Source organism: Oncorhynchus mykiss, chromosome 30 (genome assembly GCF_013265735.2).
Source record: "Oncorhynchus mykiss isolate Arlee chromosome 30, USDA_OmykA_1.1, whole genome shotgun sequence".
NCBI classification, from domain to species: domain Eukaryota; kingdom Metazoa; phylum Chordata; class Actinopteri; order Salmoniformes; family Salmonidae; genus Oncorhynchus; species Oncorhynchus mykiss.
In genome coordinates, this window is record NC_050570.1 from 19,758,945 (window position 1) to 19,784,084 (window position 25,140).

General features: G+C 46.5%; 1 protein-coding gene across 2 annotated transcripts in view; it reads right to left on the reverse strand.

Annotated features, from left to right (window-relative positions):
* The window catches only part of LOC110521498 (metalloprotease TIKI2), a 106,361-nt gene that overhangs the window by 38,410 nt on the left and 42,811 nt on the right, over nt 1-25,140 (reverse strand). For both annotated transcript variants that reach the window (XM_036969003.1, XM_036969004.1), the window contains exon 3: nt 8,419-8,565. In XM_036969003.1, coding sequence (XP_036824898.1) covers nt 8,419-8,565 — 147 coding nt within the window. The remainder of the gene's footprint in view (nt 1-8,418; nt 8,566-25,140) is intronic.

The following is a 25,140-nucleotide window of genomic DNA, read 5'->3' on the forward strand; positions in this document are numbered from 1 at the left end:
AGCATGCATTTGGTTTTACTAGCGTTTAAGAGCAGTTGGAGGCCACGGAAGGAGTGTTGTATGGCACTGAAGGTCGTTTGGGGGTTAGATAGCACAGTGTCCAAGGAAGGGCCAGAAGTATACAGAATGGTGTCGTCTGCGTAGAGGTGGATCAGGGAATCGCCCGCAGCAAGAGCAACATCATTGATATATACAGAGAAAAGAGTCGGCCCGAGAATTGAACCCTGTGGTACCCCCATAGAGACTGCCAGAGGACCGGACAACATGCCCTCCGATTTGACACACTGACCTCTGTCTGCAAAGTAGTTGGTGAACGAGGCAAGGCAGTCATTAGAAAAACCGAGGCTACTGAGTCTGCCGATAAGAATATGGTGATTGACAGAGTCGAAAGCCTTGGCCAGGTCGATGAAGACAGCTGCACAGTACTGTCTTTTATCAATGGCGGTTATGATATCGTTTAGTATCTTGAGCGTGGCTGAGGTGCACCCGTGACCGGCTCGGAAACCAGATTGCACAGCGGAGAAGGTACAGTGGGATTCAAGATGGTCAGTGGTCTGTTTGTTGACGTGGCTTTCGAAGACCTTAGATAGGCAGGGGAGGATAGATATAGGCCTGTAACAGTTTGGGTCCAGGGTGTCTCCCCCTTTGAAGAAGGGGATGACCGCGGCAGCTTTCCAATCCTTGGGATCTCAGATGATACGAAGGAGAGGTTGAACATGCTTGTAATAGGGGTTGCGACAATGGCGGCAGACAGTTTCAGAAATAGAGGGTCCAGATTGTCAAGCCCAGCTGATTTGTAGGGGTCAAGGTTTTGCAGCTCTTTCAGAACATCTGCTTTCTGGATTTGGGTAAAGGAGAAGCTGGGGAGGCATGGGCGAGTACCTGCGAGGGGGGGGGGGGGCGGAGCTGTTGACCGAGGATGGAGTAGCCAGGAGGAAGGCATGGCCAGCTGTTGAGAAATGCTTGTTGAAGTTTTCGATTATCACGGATTTATCGGTGGTGACCGTGTTACCTAGCCTCAGTGCAGTGGGCAGCTGGGAGGAGGTGCTCTTGTTCTCCATGGACTTTACAGTGTCCCAGAACTTTTTGGAGTTAGACCTAGAGGATGCAAATTTCTGCTTGAAAAAGCCTTTGCTTTCCTGACTGACTGTGTGTATTGGTTCCTGACTTCCCTGAACAGTTGCATATCGCGGGGATGCTATTGCAGTCCGCCACAGGATGTTTTTGTGCTGGTCGAGGGCAGTCAGGTCTGGAGTAAACCAAGGGCTATATCTGTTCTTAGTTCTGCATTTTTTGAACGGAGTATGCTTATCTAAGATGGTGAGGAAGTTACTTTTAAAGAATGACCAGGCATCCTCAACTGACGGGATGAGGTCAATGTCCTTCCAGGATACCCGGGCCAGGTCGTTTAGAAAGGCCTGCTCGCAGAAGTGTTTTAGGGAGCGTTTGACAGTGATGAGGGGTGATCGTTTGACCGCGGACCCGTAGCGGATACAGGCAATGAGGCAGTGATCGCTGAGATCCTGATTGAAGACAGCAGAGGTGTATTTGGAGGGCAAGTTGGTCAGGATAATGTCAATTAGGGTGCCCATGTTTATGGATTTAGGGTTGTACCTGGTGGGTTCCTTGATGATTTGTGTGAGATTGAGGGCATCTAGCTTAGATTGTAGGACTGCCGGGGTGTTAAGCATATCCCAGTTTAGGTCACCTAACAGAACAAACTCTGAAGCTAGATGGGGGGAGATCAATTCACAGATGGTGTCCTGGGCACAGCTGGGAGCTGAGGGGGTCGGTAGCAGGCGGCAACAGTGAGAGACTTATTTCTGGAGAGATTCATTTTTAAAATTAGAAGTTCGAACTGTTTGGGCATAGACCTGGAAAGTATGACAGAACTTTGCAGGCTATCTCTGCAGTAGATTGCAACTCCTCCCCCTTTGGCAGTTCTATCTTGATGGAAAGTGTTAAAGTTGGGTATGGAACATTTTTGGTGGCCTTCCTAAGCCATGATTCAGACACGGCAAGGACATCAGGGTTGGCAGAGTGTGCTAAAGCAGTGAGTAAAACAAACTTAGGGAGGAGGCTTCTGATGTTGACATGCATGAAACCAAGGCTTTTTCGATCACAGAAGTCAACAAATGAGGGTGCCTGGGGACATGCAGGGCCTGGGTTTACCTCCACATCACCCGAGGAACAGAGGAGGAGTAGGATGAGGGTGCGGCTAAAGGCTATCAAAACTGGTCGCCTAGAGCGTTGGGGACAAGGAATAAAAGCAGATTTATGGGCATGGTAGAATATGTTCAGGGCATAATGTGCAGACAAGGGTATGGTAGGGTGTGGGTACAGCGGAGGTAAGCCCAGGCACTGGGTGATTATAAGAGAGGTTGTATCTCTGGACATGCTGGTTATAATGGGTGAGGTCACCGCATGTGTGGGAGGTGGGACAAAAGAGGTATCAGAGGTGTGAGGAGTGGAACTAGGGGCTCCATTGTAAACTAAAACAATGATAACTAACCTGAACAACAGTATACAAGGCATATTGATATTTGAGAGAGACATACAGCAAGGCATAAAGTAATTGCAGGTCTTGATTGGGAGAGCGAGCTAAAACAGCAGGTGAGACAACAACAGCTAGTCAGCTAACACAACAACAGCAAGTAAAATGGCGATGACTAGGCAGAGAGGGTCGGATTAACTACACACAGAGCCTGAGTTCGCGGCTGGGGCCGACAGATAAAACATAAATAAACAGAATGGAGTACCGTGATTAATGGACTGTCCAGCAGGCATCAGCTATGTAGCCAAGTGATCATAGTGTACAGGGGGCAGCAGTAGATAGACCAGGGAAGCCGCCACTACGCTAGCACACAGCGTTTAAAGTTAGTAGCCCGGGGGTGGTATGGATGGAGTATTCGTCGGCAGACCAGTCGTGGTGGTGCGGAGGAGGGCCGTGTCGACAGATAATCCAAGCCAGATGGCGAAAGAGGTATTGTAGAATTTAGTTTGCAGGGAGATGTGCCTGGCTCACGGCTAACTAGTGCTAGCTTCGTGGCAGTGGCGTTAGCCAAGGTCCAGAGTTTACAGCAAGGATCCGGTGGAGTATTTGGCTCTAGCCGTGTATGAGTGGGGTTCGGGTGAACAGCTGAGTAGGCCGGGATCCTTTTTGTACCGGGTATGTCTGTAAAAATGTTCTCCTCCAAGGAGGTGTGTAGGGGTAGGATGCTTGTTGTAAAAGCAGAAATTAACAACATGGGTTTTGTCTTTATAAATGTGTATACGCCTAACACAGGGAGAGAGAGTGGGGTTCTATTTGGGAGTTTTAGACAGGAACACTCACAGGTAGCGCCTGAAGAGACGCTGGTGGTCGGAGGGGACTGGAACTGTACAATGGATTTTAACGAAAGACAGAAATGGGGAAAAGCTTCATTCAGTGTCAGTGGGAGTTTTAAGGGACATCATTAATCAGTTCGACTGGGTGGATATTTGGAGAACTAAACATCCCAACACAAGACAGTATACATGGGTGAAGGTTTTTGGGGCTAGGGTGAGTGCCTCCCGACTTGATCGGTTTTACATGTCCAGGAATCGGTGCAATAGGCTGTTGGGTGCTACCATTAACCCGATGGGGTTTTCAGATCACCATATAACCATGGCTCGGCTGTCTATTTCACCAGGGCCCTGGCAAGCATCCTATTGGAAGTTTAATGTAAAGATCTTACAAGATGCCACTTTTTGCTCAGGTTTCCAGACCTTTTGGGAAAGTTGGGGGCAGTGAAGAGAGGAGTCTCTGAGTCAATGGTGGGATGTAGGGAAAGTCCAAATTCTGCTTTTCTGTCAACAATATACAGCTCTCTCATCCTCAGAGGCTAGGAGAGTATTGGGGGAATTAGAGTGTTGATTTAGTGAGATGGAGGTAGAGATGGTGGGGCAAGGCAATGTAGGCCTCCAGGCTAATTTAGCTGAATTACGTAGGGACCTGGGCAGGTTTTTCCAGGTTAAAGCAAAGGGAGCACTTGTAAGAGCTAGGTTCTCCATGCTCAAGGAGATGGATGCTCCCAGCTCCTTCTTCTTTGGTTTGGAAAGACAGAGCAGTGAAGCCAAGGGTATGCATTGTCTACAGCTGTCTGATGGGCGGATGACCTCTGTGGTGGGGGAGATGCAGGAAGGGACTGTGGTGTTTTATACTGAGTTGTATAGGGCAGAAATGTGTGATCCTATGTGTGCTCAGGATGTTGTTTGCAGGATTCCCTAAGCTCTATCTGGCACAGAGGGATGAAATGGACATTCCTCTGTTGTCCCATGAACTGGCAGAGGCCGTAACCCTGATGTCCCCCGGTTGTGCACCGATGGACTCCCAGTGGAGTTTTATAAAAAATTCTGGGGAACAATAGGACAGGACTTCTTTTGCGTGTTACGTGAATGCGTCGGGGTAGGAGAGTTGCTGATGAGCTGCCGACGGGCGGCTCTGACTCTCCTGCCCAAAAAAAGGGACTTGTTTGAACTTAAGAACTGGAGGCCTGTGGCATTACTCTGTGCGGACTACAAGATATTTGCCAAGGTCCTCTCTAAAAGACTGAAGCCCCATTTGGACTCGATAGTACATAAGAACCAAACATCTTGTGTACCGGGACGCTCAATCACGGACAACTTGTTCTTAATCAGGGACATGTTGGACTTGTCGAGAGGTTCTAATGTGAACTTCGGACGGGTCTCTTTAGATCAACAGAAGGCTTTTGATAGAGTGGACCATGAGTATCTGTTTAATGTGATGTTTGGGTTTGGGAAGAGTTTTTGACCTGTGTGAAGCTGTTGTATGCTGGGGCGTCATGTATGGTCAAGGTGGGAGGGGGGCCCAGTAAGCCAGTCTGGGTGAGGAAGGGCCTTAGACAAGGATGCCCTTTATCTTGGCCGTTATATACACTAGCCATTGAGACTTTTGGGGGACTGCTACGCAAGAGACTGCAGGGAGTGTGCTGGACAGGCATGGATGTGGTGACAGGCACAGCAGTGTCAGCATATGCAGATGACGTTTCTGTGATGGTCAGGAAATGCAAGCACTAGCGACCAGTCTGAAGGTGTACGAGGGAGCTTCATCAGATAAGGTAAACTGGGGCAAGAGCAAAGCTCTGTTATGTGGGGCATGGGGGGATAAGGCCCCTCCTCTGCTTCCAGGGGGTTTGTAGTGGGGTTGTGAAGGGCTTAAAGTGTTGGGGGTGTACCTGGGCTGGGAGAAGTGGGTCAGGAAGAACTGGGAGGGTCTGTTACAGGCAGTGGTGTCAAGACTGGCCAGGTGGAGGTGGCTCCTGTCCCAAGTGTCATATAGAGGGAGGGTGCTGATAATCAACAACCTGGTGGCATCTTCCCTGTGGAATAAACTGGCTGTCCTCAACCCCCCCGCCGGTCTGCTCACAGAACTGCAACGCAAGCTGGTGGACTTTTTCTGGTCGGGCCATCACTGGCTAAGGGTGGAAGTGTTATACATGACCGTCCACGAAGGAGGACAGGGCTTGGTGGAACTGGAGAGCAGGGTGGCTGCTTTCCAGCTAAAGGCGGTGCAGAGACTGCTGAACCACACTGATGTCGGCTGGAGGGAACCAGCATGCGCACTGCTGAGGAAAGCTGGCGGATTAGGGTTGGACCGGTAGCTGTTCCTCATGTAGCTGGAGAGGCTGAGTACAGCAGATCTCTCAGATTTTTACTCTGCAGTGCTGAGGGCCTGGCAGCTGCTAAGGCCCACACGAGAAGGGGGTGTGGAGCCTGGGCTGTGGGTGTGGGAGGAGCCTATTTTCCACAACCCAGCCATCCCTTTGAGATCGGTTCAGTCGGCCACCCTGCAGAGGCAACTGATGTCAGTGGGTTTACAAAGGCTAGGAGACCTGTGACTGCTGGGAGAGGAGTGGTGGAAACCCCCGGAAGTCTTGGCACAACAAACAGGAATAACATCTCTAAGGCTGCTGGAGAGAATCCTGGAGGAGGTCCAGGAGGCACTGTCTGAGCCGGTAAGGGGGTGTTTGAGCGGCCAAAGGGGGAGGGGCCACCAATGTTCCCGCCACTGCAGGTGACTGGAGGACTTGTTAGATTTGAACACTCCGAGCCTGGGGGAGTTTGAAGGGGTGGGAGGTAAAGCCCTCTACAACCTCTGTGTTAAGGTTAGGAACATTAGGAGCCTAACAGGAGTGAATGTGGGGCGGAGAGTATGGTGGGTTTTAGATGGAGGGGGCTCTCCAAACCCCCAGTACCAAAGAGGTCAGGGGACCTCCAGTGGAGGGTTCTTCATGGAGCCCTGGCCTCTAACAGCTGGTTGGCACGGGTTGAACCGGGAGTCGGGCAGGGGTGTCCTTTCTGTGTAATAAAATAAACTGTGATTTGTGTGTACCAGGTTAATGCCATTAATGTCTCTGTTGGAATGACTGTGTGAGAGGTTGGGGGTGGTTTTTACTGTTGGGATGTTTATAATGGGGTACAAGTACTTTAATAAGTAGAAGGCCAAATGTGTTTTGTTGCATTTTCTGTTTGCTCAGGCGAAGTTGTCTATTTGGCTAACAAGGAGGAACAGGGTCAAAGGTGGGTGGGATAACAGACCCTTTACTATTGTTTAATGGGATGGTCTCTGCGCGCCTAAGGGTTGAGTTTGACTTCTATAGAATGATAAAAAGTGTGGAGATGTTTCAGGAGATGTGGTGTGTTGGGGGGGCTGTCTGTATAGCTGGAGGAAGATGTTTTGTATATACGGTTGTAGAAGTGAATTGGAGAATTGTGATGTATCATGTGGTATCATGTGGTAGATGGAAAGGTGAGTATGGTACATGTATGCAGTACAGGATATATGTAGGTGTTTTATTTTTAAGGTGGTGAGTTTTAAATTAAATTAGAAAGTTTCATTAAAGAAAGACAAAGTCAAAGTCTCTCTCTCTATCAATCTGTCTACTCTCTCTCAAGATCTGGTTTTCGTGGCACGTAGTAATGTGGTTAAACACATGATTATTGGTGTATATGACAATGTGTGTAACCGAGGACATTAACCATATTTACTTTTTGATACAGCTCTGATCTCTCCTATATCATGTATCTTTACAACTCTCCTTCCTCTTTCTAAATATATTTTTCCCTCATACCCCCCCGCCTCGCTTGTGACTCTCTTCTTTCTCAATTTTGCTCTTTCTCTCTCTTTCCTCTTTCAATCTCTCTCTTTCTTGTTATATTCTCTCTGTCTCGCTCTCTGTCTCTCTCTCTGTCTCTCTCTCTCTCTTTCGGTCTCTCACTCTCTATTTCTCTCTCTCTCTCTAGGACTGGTGGGTCCTGTGGGACTGGAGTGTGAGTGTCTAGGGTAGAGAAGGAGAAGCAGAGAGGATGGGGGGGGGGGGGGGGAAATAGGGGGGAGCCCCATTGGTTCTCTGATGAATGAGGACCGCTAGAGCGTTTAATGAAAACAGAGAAGAAAGAGGTGGCCAGTTGGAGGAGGGGGTGAACCACATGCAGATAACTTATCACAGGAAAGCCCATTAGCTGCAGTCTATCCTGACCGCTCAGGAAATGTGAAATGACAGGGAAACATTTCCTCCCTTCCTCACTCCTGGTTGCAGCCCTGGCCAGGGCCTCCGTCTGCATTCTCTCTTTGAACGTCCTAATTGCTCTACACCCTCTGGTGGATTGGCCTGCTCTGCTACGGCTGAGGCGGAGGAATGAGTAGGGCCCTCCGTGTTGAAATCCATTAACCTCTCCCGCCTGCGGCCCATCAGGCCCCCAGTAGATGAAGACTGAGTTGGGAGAGCATGGGGCTGGGGATTACTGTCCATTTATCAGGGAACACCTGCTACTCCGGTAGAAAGTTCATAAGGCCTGCCATAGATCAGCACAGCCAGGCACCGCCATCAACCATTAGATGGTTATAGCATGTGGTATGGAATGTTAATGTGTTATTATTAGATAAAGACCCCAGGCTCACTGGTCTGATTTAGCGGAGGGACTCAGGAGACAACTGTTGGAGACATGGTCTTTAGGGGCCAAGGATACAGAAGAGAATGTCTTATTCTATCATTTGTCTGGCCGTAATAATACACCTGTGAAGGTAAAGTGATGTAATATGCTGAAATGATCCTAATTAGACGTTGCTGATGTCGTGATCACAGATAATCATGTGTGTGCCATCAGTCTGACAACATACATAATGGTACAGTGTTCATGAATGTTGAAATATGACCATACCATAATTGGTATGTCAATACAGGATTTATAGTACATGGTGTGTGACGACTATAGTGTGTGTGTGGTCATAGTAAGTCACTCCTCTAAGTCTGGGCTTTATTGTTAGTTCAATTGGGTATGTTAGTGCTGGGTAGAAACAAAAGCCTGCATCTTCAGGACCAGGATGGAATAACATGGCTTTAGCCCCTTTCCGTCTTCCAGCAATGGTGGATGTACCTGTGAGGTGTCGTGGTTGAAGATGATGGAGCTGAGGTCTCCACAGTTGTAGTGTGTGATGAGGTCCTCGGTGGTGTAGGAGCCCTGCAGACTGCCTGCTCTTACACTCTCATGCTGCAGCAGCGTCTGGTTCAGGGCAAACAGCACCTGCAGAGGGAGGAACTGTTAGGGACTTGGCAGTGTGAACAATGACAGCATAACAGCACACTGTTAAAGTCTCATTTTGTTGTGGCTCACACTAACACAGGCATACTGTAGTGGAATTGTATGATGGATAGTTTATAGAAGTTTCTTTCCATTAGTTTCCTAACGTTGTCCATCATGTGCAGACTGGCTAAAACAGACCACAAGAGGCATGGCAGAGCTCCATTTTCTCCACTTCTCCTCTCTCAGGGAAAAATAAGGGAGAATGGAAAAGAGGAAGACTGTCCCTTTAAAAATAGCTCTCTCAGGGCCTCAGCACCATAAATTTACAGCCCCCATTAAAATAAAAAGTAAACCCTCTTTAGAGAGAATTTATGGCGTGCAGCAGCCAGCGGGAGCTGCGACACTGCAGCTGTCCCAGACACCAGTGGTTAACACTCCCAGCTCCCGCCCCCTCAATCCCACGGCCGCCTCTGACTGGCCTGGCAGGCCCCAGCCAGCTGTCAATCAGGGCTAAGTGTTCTGACAGGAGCGCTAGGTGGAGGGCGTGAGGAACAGAGTGGTTTACTCAGAGTACAGTAGATTGAGTTTCACACCGTCTCACATTCCGCCCACGAACACATTCATGTCCTATGGTGGTGCGGTCAGTTGATTTGCACCCTTGATTACGTACGTATGACTGCATGTTACATCACCGCTGGTAACTCCTAAACCTAATTGCCTCCACCAGGGTTAGTAAAGGAAAGTGATGGCTATACCGTGAATACTGATGGTCGACATCCCAACCGCATGATTTGTGTGTAAGCTTAAGGACTACAGCTGCACAACTGATCTACCCTAAGTCAACACACTGGTTATATGTAATAATTCACAAAATGATGTTATGTTTTTGCAATCACTTATTGAACTCATAAATGCCTTATTGTATTGTCTTTTTGAATGCTGCTTAAACTTTTTGTTACCTTAACAATGAGCTGAGCACAACCTAGTTCTAAGCTAAATCTTGTGACTCTCTTCTTTCTTAATTGTGCTTGAGAATTTCTCTCTCTCTCTCTCTCTCTCTCTCTCTCTCTCTCTCTCTCTCTCTCTCTCTCTCTCTCTCTCTCTTTCTTGTGTAGTCTGAGGTCATTGTATTTGCTAACCAGTCTTCCAGGCGGTGCCTTAGTAGTGTGCCTCTGTTCTAATGAGGGGAGACAACACTAGAGAGCTGACAGCATGGATGCCTCTCTTTCCCTCTTGCTCCCTCCCTTCTTCCCTCCCTCAGTCCACTCTTTAACCTCTTCTCATATTCCCCATTGCATGCAAGCAACCCCAGGACCTCACCCAGCCTTTCTCACTGCACAGAGAGCGGTGAGCAATCTTATTGATTTTATTAGACGTGTTTCACAGTCTATTTTCAGCCAAGGGCCCAGCGCCGTGCTGTCATCCTGCCAAAGCGGTAATCCCAAAATGGGCCTTGATCAACCCTGCGGCCTTAACGGTTAGTGCTGAGTAATTTCGTTTTTTTTAAACATTGAATGCATTGTGAAATAATGACATTAAAATGATTTTAGAGCTTTTTAATGGAAATTCCAAAGCCCAAATATTGAACATTCAATTGCCAAAACATTGAAAATATTCCATTGTCTCTGTCACAGTGTTTTCCAGTACATTGAGTAGCCAGCCAAATATAAATAGTAGCCAGCCAGCCAGCCAGGCCCAAGGAGCTCTATTTTGGTGGTATATACTAATGCTTAGATTCCATCTGAAATACACTGCAAAATTTACCACCCAGATTGAAAACATTTGTTGTGGTATTGTGTAGAAAGACATTACTTTACAATTTAAATGACTGAAAATGTATGAATTCAGTGTATTTTTTTGCTGTTTTGGATATTGTCTTGGTTTCCATTTTTTACAAAATTTTCAGGTTTTCGCTCTCAAAATCAAACTTTTTTTAATAGAAACATTTAGTTGATTCCCTACTAAGGACAACACGTTTTTGAATATTGTTGAATTCCCTTTTAATGCCTTATTCCGTGAGGGCCCTAATTATCATATTTGGACCAGAATGAGGCCCTCTACTCTTTTCCATTTTTACCAGTGACCTGCCACTGGCATTAAACAAAGCATGTGTGTCCATGTATGCTGATGATTCAACCATATACACATCTGCAACCGAAGTCACTGAAACCCTTAACAAAGAGTTTCAGTCTGTTTTGGAATGGGTGGCCAGTAATAAACTGGTCCTGAACATCTCTAAAACTATGAACATTGTATTTGGTGCAAATCATTCCTTAAGTGCTAGACCTCAGCTGAATCTGGTAATGAATGGTGTGCCTGTTGAACAAGTTGAGGAGACTGAATTACTTGGCGTTACCTTAGATTGTAAACTGTCATGGTCAAAACATATAGATTCAATGGTGGTAAAGATGGCGAGAGTTCTGTCCGTAATAAAGAGATGCTCTGATTTTTTGACACCACACTAAAAAAGCTAATTCTGCAGGCTCTAGTTTAGACTAATCTTGATTATTGTCCAGTCGTGTGGTCCAGTGCTGCAAGGAAAGACCTAGTTAAGCTGCAGCTGGCCCAGAACAGAGCGGCACGTTTTGCTCTTAATTGTAATCAGAGGGCTGATATAAATACTATGCATGTCAGTCTCTCTTGGCTAAGAGTTGAGGAGACTGCATCACTTCTTCTTTTTATAAGAAACATTAATGTGTTGAAAATCCCAAATTGCTTGCATAGTCAACTTATACACAGCTCTGACACACACACTTACCCCACCAGACATGCCACCAGGGGTCTTTTCATAGTCCCCAAATCCAGAACAAATTCAAGAAAATGTTCAGTATTATATAGAGCCTGTATTGCATGGAACTTCCTTCCATCTGATATTGCTCAAATAAACAGCAAACCTGGTTTAAAAAAAAGATAAGGCAACACCTCACGACACAACGCCTCTCCCCTATTTGACGTGGATAGTTTGTATGTATGCGTTGATGTGTAAGCTACGTGTGCCTTTTTAAAAATGTATGTAGTTCTGTCCTTGAGCTGTTCTTGTCTAATGATGTTCTGTATTATGTCATTCTGTGTTATGTTTCATGTTTTGTGTGGACCCCAGGAAGAGTAGCTGCTGCTTTTGCAACAGCTAATGGGGATCCTAATAACATACCAAATATAAAAATACCAAATATTGTTCCTGCTGTGATGATTCACCATCTTCATCAAATGTTTTTATAATTTATCTTCAGATAATCACCAATAAGCTTAGGCCTCCCAGTAGCCTATGCAAATTAGGGAGCCAAATGAAGGACTCTCTCATCAATACGATTTGGTAGGCTATACTTACTGACTGACAATGCAATACAATGGTCATATAACAGAAGTTACTAATGTAACTATGGCTCTACTAATTCCTGAAGACTGTCAATATGGTTGAAAGCATGGATTCTCCGCGTAGTTTGAGTAACAATAACAAGAAAGTCATGCTAGTGACGTGACAGCATCGGAGGATGTGCCCCCACGGTTCATATAAAACAATACATCAGACCACGCACTCAGAGAATTTTCTCGCCCAAAGATTCCGAGTGACAGGAAAGTACTGCCGGTCTACCAGGTATTCGTAGAACCATAGTTACATTCGTAACTTCCGCTCTACTTCATACCTTTCAGAACGTCAGTACGGTGAAAGTATGGATGAGTCATACCAACAAGGTCGCAAGGAATTGCACTACTAACCTCTGATTATTGCACCTGTGCCACTGGAAGAATGGCAGACCCCATGGTGTGGCAGGATGTGACCTTGACCCTTTAAAATATTGAGAATATGCAGGGCGACGACCAGGTAGCAGCTGCGCATATCTCATTCAGGGGGATGCCTCTCAGTGCAGTCCAGGATGTGGCTACACTTCTGGTCGAGTGACATATCACACCTTCTAGGACAGGGAGCCCTACACCCTTGTAGGCCTGAGTGATGACATCCAGTGTGAAAGCCACTGCTTGGACAATGCAAGGCCTTTTGATTTACAATTGAAGCACAGAAACAACTGGTCTGTCTTCCTGTACTGCTACGAGGCTTGCATGTAGCCTTTGAGAGAACGGACTGGACACAGGAGATTTGCTCGCTCGTCCTCCTCCGCATTCTGGAGAGGAGGGGGGCAGTAGGCCAGCTCGATGGCTTGATTGATGTGAAGGGGTGATAAAACCTTAGGCAAAAGGCTGGATTGGGCCATAAGGTCACAGCTAGGTCATCTACCTTCCATCGTAGGCAGACAGGACTCATAGAGAGCGTGTGGAGCTCACTCACACGTTTCGCTGATGAAATAGCTAAGAGGAAAGCTGTTTCCAGAGAGAACCATTTTATGTCCGGCTTCTCCGTATGCTCGGTAGGGAGGGTTTGTCAAAGCCTTCGAAACTAGTGTCAGATCCCAGGATGACGCGAGGACACCTCTGAGGGGATGCAGACTGTGGACACCGTCTTGCCGATTTTCCATCGCTGCCTAAATGGTTAGCCGATATGGCTGAGGCATACACCTTCAAGGTAGAGGCAGAGCAACCAGAGTCCAATGGGTACAGAGCAGGACACCGGTTCCTCAGCCCGTGTAGAGCATAATTCGATAAACAGCTTACAGCAACCAGCATACATCATCCTGGATGATGGGGGTCTGGCATTCTGTAACATCTCGATAATAGCAGAATCGCAGCAGAGAGGGTTGGGCTCTTCAGGGGCCACACCCATAGCTGTAGTTGGTTTGGGCTGGGATGCCATATCCTGCAGTGAGAGCAGGTCCTGTGAGGGAGCTGCCATCTGGGCCATCTGGGGGCTACAAGCAGCAGCCTGTGTTAAGCCTGAGAGACCCTGTGTAGCATTGCTAAGATCAGGGGGGTCAGAGGGAAAGCATACAGTAGGTCCTCGGGCCACGTGTGGGCTAAGGCATACATGCCCAGGAGGGCTCTTGGACTCTGCCAGCAAGAACCAGAGGGGGCAGTGGAATGTTTGCTCTGAGGGGAACATGACCACATGTGCTGCCATATCTTCATCCCTACTTGCGGGTGAAGTCTCCATTCCCCCGGGGGTTGTTTCTTTCGAGACAAGAAGTCTGCCACCTCAGTCACCTTGCCTGGGAGATGAATGCCTCGTAGGGAGGCCAGACGTGGTAGGGCCCATGTCAGGAGTAGTTTGGCTACCTGGAGGGACTATATTGATCTCAATCCAACCTTAATAGTTAACGTGGAACACTGTAGATGTACTGTGATCGTATCAGGACATGTTTGTGTTTGAAAACCAGCAGAAAGTGATTTAGGCTAGGTAAACTGTCTGTCGTTCTTGCAGGTCAGAGTCTTGCCAATAAAGGTGACCTTTGGGCTTTGTGTGAAGTTGCTCTTTTCATTGTTCACGGTAAAACCCAGTGTGGTGACATGGATCAGCGCTGTGCCCTCGGGCCAGTCATCGAGGTAAGGAAGGTTCTTGATCCCCTGTAGGTGGCGGGAGCTCAGGGTTGTGGTCATGTATCTTGTGAAGACTTGAGGAGCCAGGGAGAGGCTATGGTATGCCTCAGAAAACTGCAGAAAATGTCTATGATCCGGTAACACAGGAACGTGAAAGTAAGCGTCCTTTAAGTCCAGGGACATGAACTATTCCCCTGCGGCTACGGTCCGGAGAACATGTGACATGAGAAACGGGAGAACCTTTGGGAAAACCTGCTTTGGGAAAAGCTGCTTTAGATCCAGACCTGGGGAGATGGAATCTTGTTGTTGAGGGTGAGTCAGGCCTCCCTATGCCCTAACTCTGTGATGCCTGGTTTCTGGGCTGTGGGTTCCACAGCGGTGTAGCCTGACTCAGCTGTTTTCTACGTTTAGGCCCGCTTCCACGGGCCGAAGAGCAGACCGGGGACCACTGGGAGTTTTCTCAGCATCCATTTGGAGTCATCGGACATTGGGGTTTGGGCAAGCCAGAACTGACAATGAGTCACAACTAGGGTGGACATCAGTCTGCCTAGCAAACACTTGAAGAGATGTGTCATTCAGGTTGCAGAGGTCCAGGTCTGTGTGCTCTGGCTGTTGCATCCTGTTCTGTGCTAGCATGAGCACTGAGAGAGAGATCGCAATGCGATCCGTTGTGTCGTAGGCCCATGACAGTAGCTCATCTGTGGCCCTGCACGTCTGGGGCAGCGGGCATCATGCTTCAGGTCTGGAGAGAACATTGGCTCTTCTATGTATTCATCCACCTTAGGCATGTGGTCCAGCCCATGTTGTTTGGCATTGCACATGGCAGATAGCATCCTACTATCCTTGCTGTGGTGAGTGAGAGCCCGTGTGTCAGCCCAGCTTCGCTAAAGGATAGCTGCAGGGGCTGTAGCAGGACAGCAAGTAGTGATGCAGAGCTTTCTTCTGAGCCATCTTCAGCATTGAGACTAAATGGGTCCACAACACTGGTTGGCACCTCCTTCGCCATGTTGGACGTGTCATCATCCTGGTCACTAAAGTGCCGGTTGTATGCCCGAGTGGAGAGCAGGTCATCCTCATGGCTATCTGAGTCCTCTGTTCCGTCCCCAATGCTGAAGGGAGCGCTAGAAGACCCTCAACTCTGGCTAGCCGCACTTCCCTCACCTTCACAGGCAGGATGGCGCAGTAAATTCAGGCATCAGTAAGGGACTCACGCAGGTGGACAATGCCAAGGCAGGCAGGGCACAGCTAAAGACCATCTTCTGCTTGTAGTTCAACTCCACAAGAGGAGCAGCTATGCATGCCCAGCATCATGGTGATGTGGTGTTCTCTCAGCTCAATGTGAAGAAAAAAATGATATGATATCAATATAAAATATTTCTTATGCAATATTGATTAAGTCAAATTAACTAATATAATAGTAACCGGAGACTGTATTACAACAGCTAACACAATACACAGTAAAGGTAGAGAGTTACAATAATCTGGCGGGAGTTGTACAGCACCCGCGGGTGAGGCTAGCTAGGACCACAGGGCTGGAGCAGGAGCGATATCATGTTTAAACGTGGGTTTATTTATGCGAAACACACACGAATGGTCGTTGTTTGGTAAGTCAAGCTGACAACACACAGTGGCAGTTAGGTGGAGTTGGTAAACTAGCTAGGTAGCTAGCTAGCTTGTAGCATGCCAGTAATACCAGGAGAGAGGGATGACTAGGGGAGGAAATCCAAATCTCACGTGTCATAGCTGGCTAGACTAACAACCTCCCTAGATGCGATTATCTAGAGAAGTGACCCGTTTACGTTTTAAACAGTCAAAGGACGACTAGTGCCTGGTGGCCTCGATAATGAGCACAGCAGTGGAGGATAGGTTAGCACCGGAGTACGGTGGCAGCACAAGACAAGGAGGCTTGATATCCTCCGATAAAAGGGATAGGTAGGGGAGAGCCGTCACACAGCCTTGGAGGGTGAATTTCGTGCTCTGACCCACAGGTCACAGGCTATGGTTGACAGACTGACAGTATGCACAACTCCCACTAGAGTTTAGCTTACCCTACAGGACCCGGGAAGGTGCAATCAGAAAAATGGGAGCAGCGAATCAGTGAACTTGCGCAATACAGCTAAGCTAACTTTGCGAGAAGAAATAAGAGACGGTGGTCTGACATACAGTATATTAGCTTATCATCAAAGACATCAACCACCCGAGCCACTGCCTGTTCACCCTGCTATCATCCAGAAGGTGAGGTCAGTACAGGTGCATCAAAGCTGTGATCGAGAGACTGAAAAGCAGCTTCTATCTCAAGGCCATCAGACTGTTAAACAGCCATCACTAGCACATTAAAGGCTGCTGCCAATAGGCATTGACTATAAATCACTAGCCACTTCACTAACACTAGTCCCTTGAGTAATGCCAGACATTTAAACATTATTAATCTCATATGCATATACTGTATTCTATACTTTTCTACGGTATCTTAGTCACTTAATAATGTTTACATATCTGGCATTACTCATATCATATGTATATACTATATTCTATACTATTCTAAGGTATTAGTCACTTAATAATGTTTACATATCTGGCATTACTCATCTCATATGTATATACTGTATTCTATACTTTTCTATGGTATCGTAGTCACTTAATAATGTTTACATATCTGGCATTACTCATCTCATATGTATATACTATATTCTATACTATTCTAAGGTATTAGTCACTTAATAATGTTTACATATCTGGCATTACTCATCTCATATGTATATACTGTATTCTATACTTTTCTATGGTATCGTAGTCACTTAATAATGTTTACATATCTGGCATTACTCATCTCATATGTATATACTATATTCTATACTATTCCAAGGTATTAGTCACTTAATAATGTTGACATATCTGGCATTACTCATCTCATATGTATACACTATATTCTATACTATTCTAGTGTATCTTAGTCCGTTCCGCTCTGACATCACTCGTCCATATGTATATAGTCTTAATTCATTCCTACTTAGATTTGTGTCTATTGGGTATATGTTGTGTCATTTGTTAGATATTACTGCACTGTCGGAACTAGAACCTGCAATAACATCTACTAATCAAGTGTACATGACCAATAACATCTACTAATCAAGTGTACATGACCAATAACATCTACTAATCAAGTGTACATGACCAATAACATCTACTAATCAAGTGTACATGACCAATAACATCTACTAATCAAGTGTACATGACCAATAACATCTACTAATCAAGTGTACATGACCAATAACATCTACTAATCAAGTGTACATGACCAATAACATCTACTAATCAAGTGTACATGACCAATAACATCTACTAATCAAGTGTACATGACCAATAACATCTACTAATCAAGTGTACATGACCAATAACATTTGATTTGATTTTAATCAACTACCACAAATCTGGGCTGAACTAGGTCGAACATTTGCGTACTGAAAACTACAACTCCCTTCAGCCCAGCGTCCCACATAGTTCTTGACTTAATTTCTATCCTGAATGATTTGATTTCTCCCTAGAGAACCGTTGCGTGGGGTTCACAAAAAAATAACTAACTAAATGGAATTCAAGTAATTGAACCATCGTTGGTCAATTAGTTGTTTAATAACCGAAACCCCCCTGAAATGTTGGTTAATCGCTCATATGCTTTCATTCCCCCGCACACCTCATACCTCACCAGGAAATTCCAGGACCCCCTGCCTGCTCCATAATGACAATCCCTCACATATTTATTTCTATATCGCATGCTTGCTTTATTGTTTTCATTTTTCCTCTGGCTGGCGGTCTGGGGCACAGATGCGCATTGGCATTGCCCAAGACCTTGACCCACATGGCTCTATGCCCGCCCAGGGCTTTCTACGGCTGCCAAGAGCAACACCAGAGCAGGCCCTGGGCAGAGAGAGGGCTGGGTGCGGGTGGGGTATGGGCTGGCACAACTCAACCTGCCAGCCCCTTTGGACTGCTGGGAGTTTCCTTAAACACAGCTAACTGCACCAGACACTTTGGACCTGGTGGAGGAAGAGGGAATGAGGGAGGAGAGAGAGAGAGAGAGAGAGAGAGAGAGAGAGAGGGAGAGAGAGAGAGAGAGAGGAGGGCTGTGAGTGGTCTGGTAAGTCAATATTGTTCTCACACTGTGGAGACTGCACATCTCTGTGCTCTTGCCATAGCGCCTGCACTTTGATGTGTTGAATGAGTGTGTAGGTGTGTGAGTGTGTGCGTGCGTGTGTGAGTGTGTATGTTGACGGACAGAGTGGCTGTCCTTTAGATGAAGTGTCTCTCTCTGCCTAAGGGAAAGGCTGAAACAGGCTAGACCACAGAGGCCTGACATAGGCCATCACAGCACTTCACAAAGGTGGAGGGTGATTACGTGATGATCTCATGGAATTTAATACCACACTTTACTTCACACAGGTTACTCATCACAACACCTTCATGAGATCCTAATTAAGTAAAGATTGCATAAAGAACAAAGCTGGAAAGAGCACCACGCTGACAGTGTTGGAACACCAGTGAAGAATTCCAACATTTAATATGTGATCAGTGGAAAGAAAGAGCAAGAGAAAAAAACGAGAGAAGGTGCAGAAAAACTGCCATTTATCAACACGTGTACATAGAAGCAATTGACCTTGAAGTGTATTAAACCCTGTCTGTTTGTTAGAATTTGTGTTCCTGGTTTTACGCCTAAGACTTTTATGCTGTTATAAGATGTAATGAGTAGGTGCTTCTGACAAGGTGTTGGACAGCTCGCTCATGTCATCTACCTCACTTCCTTTCCTACCTCACTCCATTTCCTCCCTCACTTCCTTTCCTACCTAACTCTTTTTTTCTCTTTCTCTCTTTCACTTAAAAAACTATTGGTTTGTTAACTCTTTATTCGCTCTCTCTCTCTCAAAATTTAATTCAAGGACTTTATTGGCATGAGAAACATATGTTAACATTGCCAAAGCAAGTGAAGTAGATAAGAAACAAATGTGAAATAAACTATAAAAATGTACAGTAAACATTACACTCACAGAAGTTCCAAAAGAATAAAGACATTTCAAATGTCATATGTCTATATACAGTGTTGTAACGATGCGAATAAAGTACAAAAGCGAAAATAAATAAACAAATATGGGTTGTAATTACAATCTCTCTCTCTCTCTCTCTCTCTCTCTCTCTCTCTCTCTCTCTCTCTCTCTCTCTATATATATATATATATATATATATATATATATATATATATATATATATACACATACATATATATACACATACATACACACACACACACACACACACACACACACACACACACACACACACACACACACAGTATATCTCTTTTTTTCTCCACTGAGGCTGAGGAATGAGGCACCCTTCTACCCTCTCAAAGTACATAGACGGAACAAAATAAATGAGAGAGGCAGATAATGTAAAACAAATAAGGGCAGGTCATAATGGAAGCATGTGTTAGGCAGACGTAGGTTTCTCCTCTGTCGAAGTGGGCAGGGTAAGGGGCATCGTTAGTGGAAGTGGGCCGTGGGTCTAAGGAGGTATGACAAGCATGGAGAGACCTACCAGCATCAGACAAGAGATCTGAGAAGGATCTGAGAAGTCTGCTCTCAGATATTTAATCACCACTGATCAAGGATACATAGAGAAACAGCTTCAGGCATTGTTCCTCTCCACTGCCTGCCTCGCTCTGGGAGCTCATAGAGGTGGTTGTGTTTCACCAGCAGACCCAGCACCCTGACCCAGGAACATGCTCGGCCGGGCTCCTCTGGGAAGGAATGGGGCTTAGCCCAAAGGGGATCGGGTTCAGAGTGTCCTGAGACTCTGGGGGTGAGTGTGGCTGTAATAACATCCAGGGTTAGCTAGGGTTGGGAAACCAGGATCCGGACATCTCATCATACACACATCCTCCTGAGTGGTTCAACTACGGCAGATACTATAGGACTTGTGCGTGTGGGTGCGTGTGGGTGTGTGTGGGTGCGTGTGGGTGTGTGTGGGTGCGTGTTGGTGGGTGCGTGTCTGGATGTGGAAGAACCTGTGCATCGCTGCCTTTGAAAAGATACCGGGGCACAATCCCCTAAACTCCCACAGACTCCTGGCTGATCACAAGACAAACACAGTAAAACAAAGTCTGAAAAGTCTACATTTCCTCTTTTCACTTCCTGTCTTTATCATCTCTGCTTGATGTTTGTTTGTCATACTGAGCAAGTTATTGTGGCTCTTTCAAAACCACTGTCGTCTGATCTTTTACGTTTAGTCGGAAACACCTTGAATACATTACAGTAGGAAATGGAGATTGTGACACACAAAGTTGTCTGTACATTCTCTGGTAGCTTCACCGTTGTCTTCAACAGTAGCCCTCATACCTGATCATTTTTTAGGTAACCCTGTAACCTGTCAGTGCTATAAAACCAACATGAAAACAATGAATTGGCTAAATATTTTGACAACCCCTTGGCACCTCTTTTGTGTTACGTTTACTTATTTGATGGTAAGCAATGCTTTCAACTGATAGCATCTGACAATAGCAACAGCCGGGTCCCTTACACAGTCTTTACCCTGGTTAGTACCCTATGTAGACACACACACACACACACACACACACACACACACAGCCATACCATACATACCAGCTAAAACTTTTGTCCCTTCTATACATTTTTCGACAATCTTTCCGGTCAGCCAGCCTTTCCGGATTTGACTTTCTATCTCTCTTCTTCTCTCTCTCTCTCTCTCTCTCTCTCTCTCTCTCAGCCCAGGAAATCTGGGGATTACCAGGGGACAATCCCAGTGGCAGCAACTTGGTGCTCCCAGCATCTACAGAAAGCCTCCCTTTCTTCCCTCTCCTCCCCCTCTCCCTCCTGAACCAGGGTCTCGGAGCTGAACACTGCAGGACCCTTTCAGCCTGGCGGGGGACAAATCTCATCATCCTTCTCTGTTATCCCTCCTTTCTGACCTCCTCCCTCAGGCAAACTCTCCGTCTCCTAGCCTCCGTTCCTTCCCCTCCTTCAGTCCCCCTCTTTCTCCCAGTCCAAACTCAGGCCCAGGCTCCACAGCCCCTCTCCCCGGCCCCCCTAGTCCAGTTAATAAGAACCTGTGGGGGGATCGGCCCTGCTCTCTTTACACTTGTCCACAAACAAACCCCGCTGTTTGACTTGGCAGCCCCAATACAACGCCATTCATCTGTACTTTCCTGCCAGCCTGAAAATTCAGAAAATAATAAAGTATCGTTTGAGCTGCTGAGCAGCTGTCTCTTCACCATGAATACCCAGGAATGGTGTGAGAAAAGAGAAAGAGAGATTGGAATGAAAGAAGAAAGAGAGAAAGGGGTGAAATAGTGCTCAATCTTACTCCCTTTCAGTACTGCTGGTGGCTGAGGTAAGCGGAGGTGTAGAGAAAGGAGCAGAGGAAGAGAGCGGTACTGTGGTTAGGTCACATAAACACTTGACCTGTCTAAGCTACTAGCCCACAGCTTACATGCAATGCTGTACTGGGAGCACACTGATCCATACACATTCTGAAGATAGCTCCTCTTATCCTAGAGAAAGATCTTATTGAATCGGATTTATCTGCCCCAATTAAGATGTGTGATTCTATCCGAACCATATGAGTGGGTTTCAGCAAGACCAGGGAGACTCCTGCATGTATAAAACATACAGCTCCAACCCACAGACCACTTCCCTCTTATCTCGCAGCCTGCTTTGGTTCATTTAATAGCTTTAGACAGTGTAATTCCCTAAGAATGATTTGTATTTCTGAAAAGTCCTGTGCTAAGGTCCTGCTGAAACATGAGAGTAGCACCTAATCCTCTGTATGAAGATAAATTGTGTCGTGGACCCTGAATCCTGGGAGTTGCAAGGCAGGCTGCTAGAGCAGCAGTGTGGGAGTAGGACCAGTCCCTTTACAGGCTGAATTCCTCTGAGGTTTTCCTGAGTGGTTCCTGTCACCAGGGCTGTGTGTGTGTGTCTGGTGCCAGTGCCAGGTACAGCTCATCTCTCACACAGAGCTCAGATGAAGTGTTAAGTGAGGTCATCATGCCTCATACATCTGATCTTGGGCCTGTGTCAGTTCAGATTGGCGTTACTGGACCCTGGTCTGACTGATAAGCAGCTCTCTCAATGTGCTCCATACTGCCTGGGTAGTGTACAGGACTATGGCATGGCGTAGCATTGAAACAACTGCAGCATTTCCATATAAAAATAATATGATTGAAAGGCTATTATGTATGAGTTAATGTCTGTGTGCAGTGCATGTGTGTCCATTTGTAAGAAAGACCATGAGAGAGGAGGTGGGGGAGTCCTGGAGAAAGGGAATGTAAGAGTGAAGAGAGAGAGATAAAGAGAGAGAGAAAGCCATGTGTTTATAGTTAGCAGGAAAGCAGGATCTGACTTCCAGTGAAATCCACCCCCCATCCCTCCATCCCCCTCTCTGATCCAGTCTGGAGCACAGCTGGCGCTGCACTGCCCTCCACCAGCCCACCTCTCCACTCCTCACCCCTCCATCCAGACAGACCTGGATCCTCCACACAGTTATTAACAACATCACTCACCCTCTCTCTTCATCCCCCATTCCTCTCTTTCTTCTTCTTTTGACTGGTTGCCTTCTCCCTCCCACCACTGTCTGTCTGAACCCTGTTTACTTTGCTTTCATCTACTCTTCATCCTTCCTGCTTTCTGCCCCCACTCTGTTGTGTTAATACTGTGTGTGTGTGTGTGTGTGTGTGCGTGCGTGCGTGCGTGCATCAGAATGTTTGTGTGCGTGCGTAAGAATGTGTATGTGTGTGTGTATGTGTGTTATAGTGCGGTCAGTGTGAGTACAGTGCTGTGTCTGTCTGACCGTAGCAGTAGCAAAACGGAAGAGGGCAGGCTCTGCTCCCCTCAGTCACGGCTTCCCCCAACACTAAACACTAAAGCAGCGTAATCCCAGACAAACACACCATTTCACGGCAAATCAACGGGAGAAATGTCAAATTTCACGGAGTACAGGCAATCTGGAGAGAGGCCGTGCCTTAAAGGCGGTGAGAGAAACGCATCGAGACAGTATGTGAGTGTGTGTACTTGTGTGCACTTGTGTCAGTGCACGTGTGCAATAACGAGCACATGTACAGTATGTTCCCTGGAACGGTGTGTGTGTGTGCCTGCCGGCCGGCCTGTGTATGCATGTGTATGCGTGTACGCTCATCTGTGTGTTGTGTGTGTGTGTGTGTGTGTGTGTGTGTGTGTGTGTGTGTGTGTGTGTATATATAAGGGAGTTTCAGGGGGAATCACACAATGCCTGAGGGTCACGTTGCCCCGTCATTTTCAATGTATTATATTATATTTTGAAAAACTTCTGTCAGCACATCCGTGAAGAGAGAGAAGAAATCATCTCCCCAATGAGAACAAGCTGTCTGAGACAGAGCGTGGAAGAGGGAACACACAAATCCCAATACACGCAAACCCCAATACCTTCAATAGACACTGTATTTTCCCTGACGGAAAATATTTGTGGGTTTTCTTGTCTGCCTCTTACTGCTGTGGCCCCCTACCATGCATAGCCCCCCACCCACCTAGACACACACACACATGGCAGATCTGATGAAGATGTGTGTGTGTGTGGTGTTTAGCTACACAGGAATGAGGAGCCTGTCAGGTCAGAGAACCCTGCTGTTCAGCCCTGTCCTCCTCACTGGGCCTGGGCCTAGGATACACACACACACACACAGGTTCCACTGATCAGAGGAATACATCATGTCACCTCCTGCCATATCTCTGTCCCCCTCTCTTTCTCTGTGTCTCTCTATCCCCCCCATTCTCTCAGTCTCTCCAGAGGTCCGTCCAAAAGTAGCTTGGAAGTGGAGTGTGAATTGAAAGCAGATGAAGGCGTGAATAACAGCCAGTATGAAGCATTTTAATCTTTAATCTACAGTAACAACGGTACACTTGAGCCTTCTCTTTCCACTTCCTGTCTACCCCTTTCCCGCCCAACAACCCCACCTTCACCACTCTCGTCGATCCAAGACAGGGAGCCAAGCCAACCTGCATGATGGACAGAAAAACTAAAAAATACTGAGAGACAGATGGAGAATGATCAGAGGGAGAGAGAAACAGCAGGAAGAGAGAACCAGACAGACAGAAATAACAGGAAGAAAGAGGAGAGAGAGGTAGAGCAAGGGGAGAGAAGAAAAAAGAGAATGAGAAAAAGGGGGAAGAAGGAAAGGAGAGTTGAGAAAGAAGGGAATTGTAGGGAGGAGAGAGTGAGAAAGGGAGATACAGAGATGAAGAGATACAGAGTTGTCCAGCCAGAGAAAGAGAGATGAAGAGATACAGAGAGTTGTATCATGTGAGTTATCCAGCCAGAGAAAGAGAGAGAGAGAGTCTCCCTGGCTCCCTATATAATTAGTCCACATCTCGTCCCTCATGCCCAACACCCTGAACCTACTGTAGCATCAACAGCTCTATTACACCTAGCCTAAATACAATGTTTACCATAACCTGTATTCACCTTAGCTAGTGCCTAGGCAGAGCCCAAGCCCCTTAGACTGTCCTCTCCAACACCCAGTCAGAATAGTACTCTCCCCCCATACTCTCCATACCCAACCTACACAGAAGTCTGAGCCAGGATCCACTATAAGAGAGACACTTGGAGTGTTCTCCAGACTCTTTAGGCCTGTTTGAAATGGCAACAACGGGAGTAGAGTAAATCACATTGGGCAGTGACCACTGATGGCTCTCCCATTCAGGATAATAACACAGTCATAACTCTGTGGGTCTGACTGGTGTATTAAAACGTATTTGGACAGAAGGGGTCCTATGGACATACTGTAAGAGAGGATTATGAATAATAGAGATTTGCCGTAGGGGGTTGCTGTACTGTATGTTAGTGGTGGTAATGGTGTCTGGTCAGAAGGTAAAATGAGTCGTGGACACCCTTGCAGCGCAGTGCTGGCTGTTGGTGAGAACAGAGCTGGATGTCAGATCAGAGCTGAGGCGTTTTACTGCTCTCATAAGCTTCTAATTATTTCATAAATCTTTAGTTAGGCTCTGAGTTGTGTTGCTTGAGCTTTGTCCAAGAAGATTTAGAATGTTTATGTAATCTCTCTGTCATTTATTTATGAGAAGTTTGATTTCTTCCCCTGTTTGGTGGTAC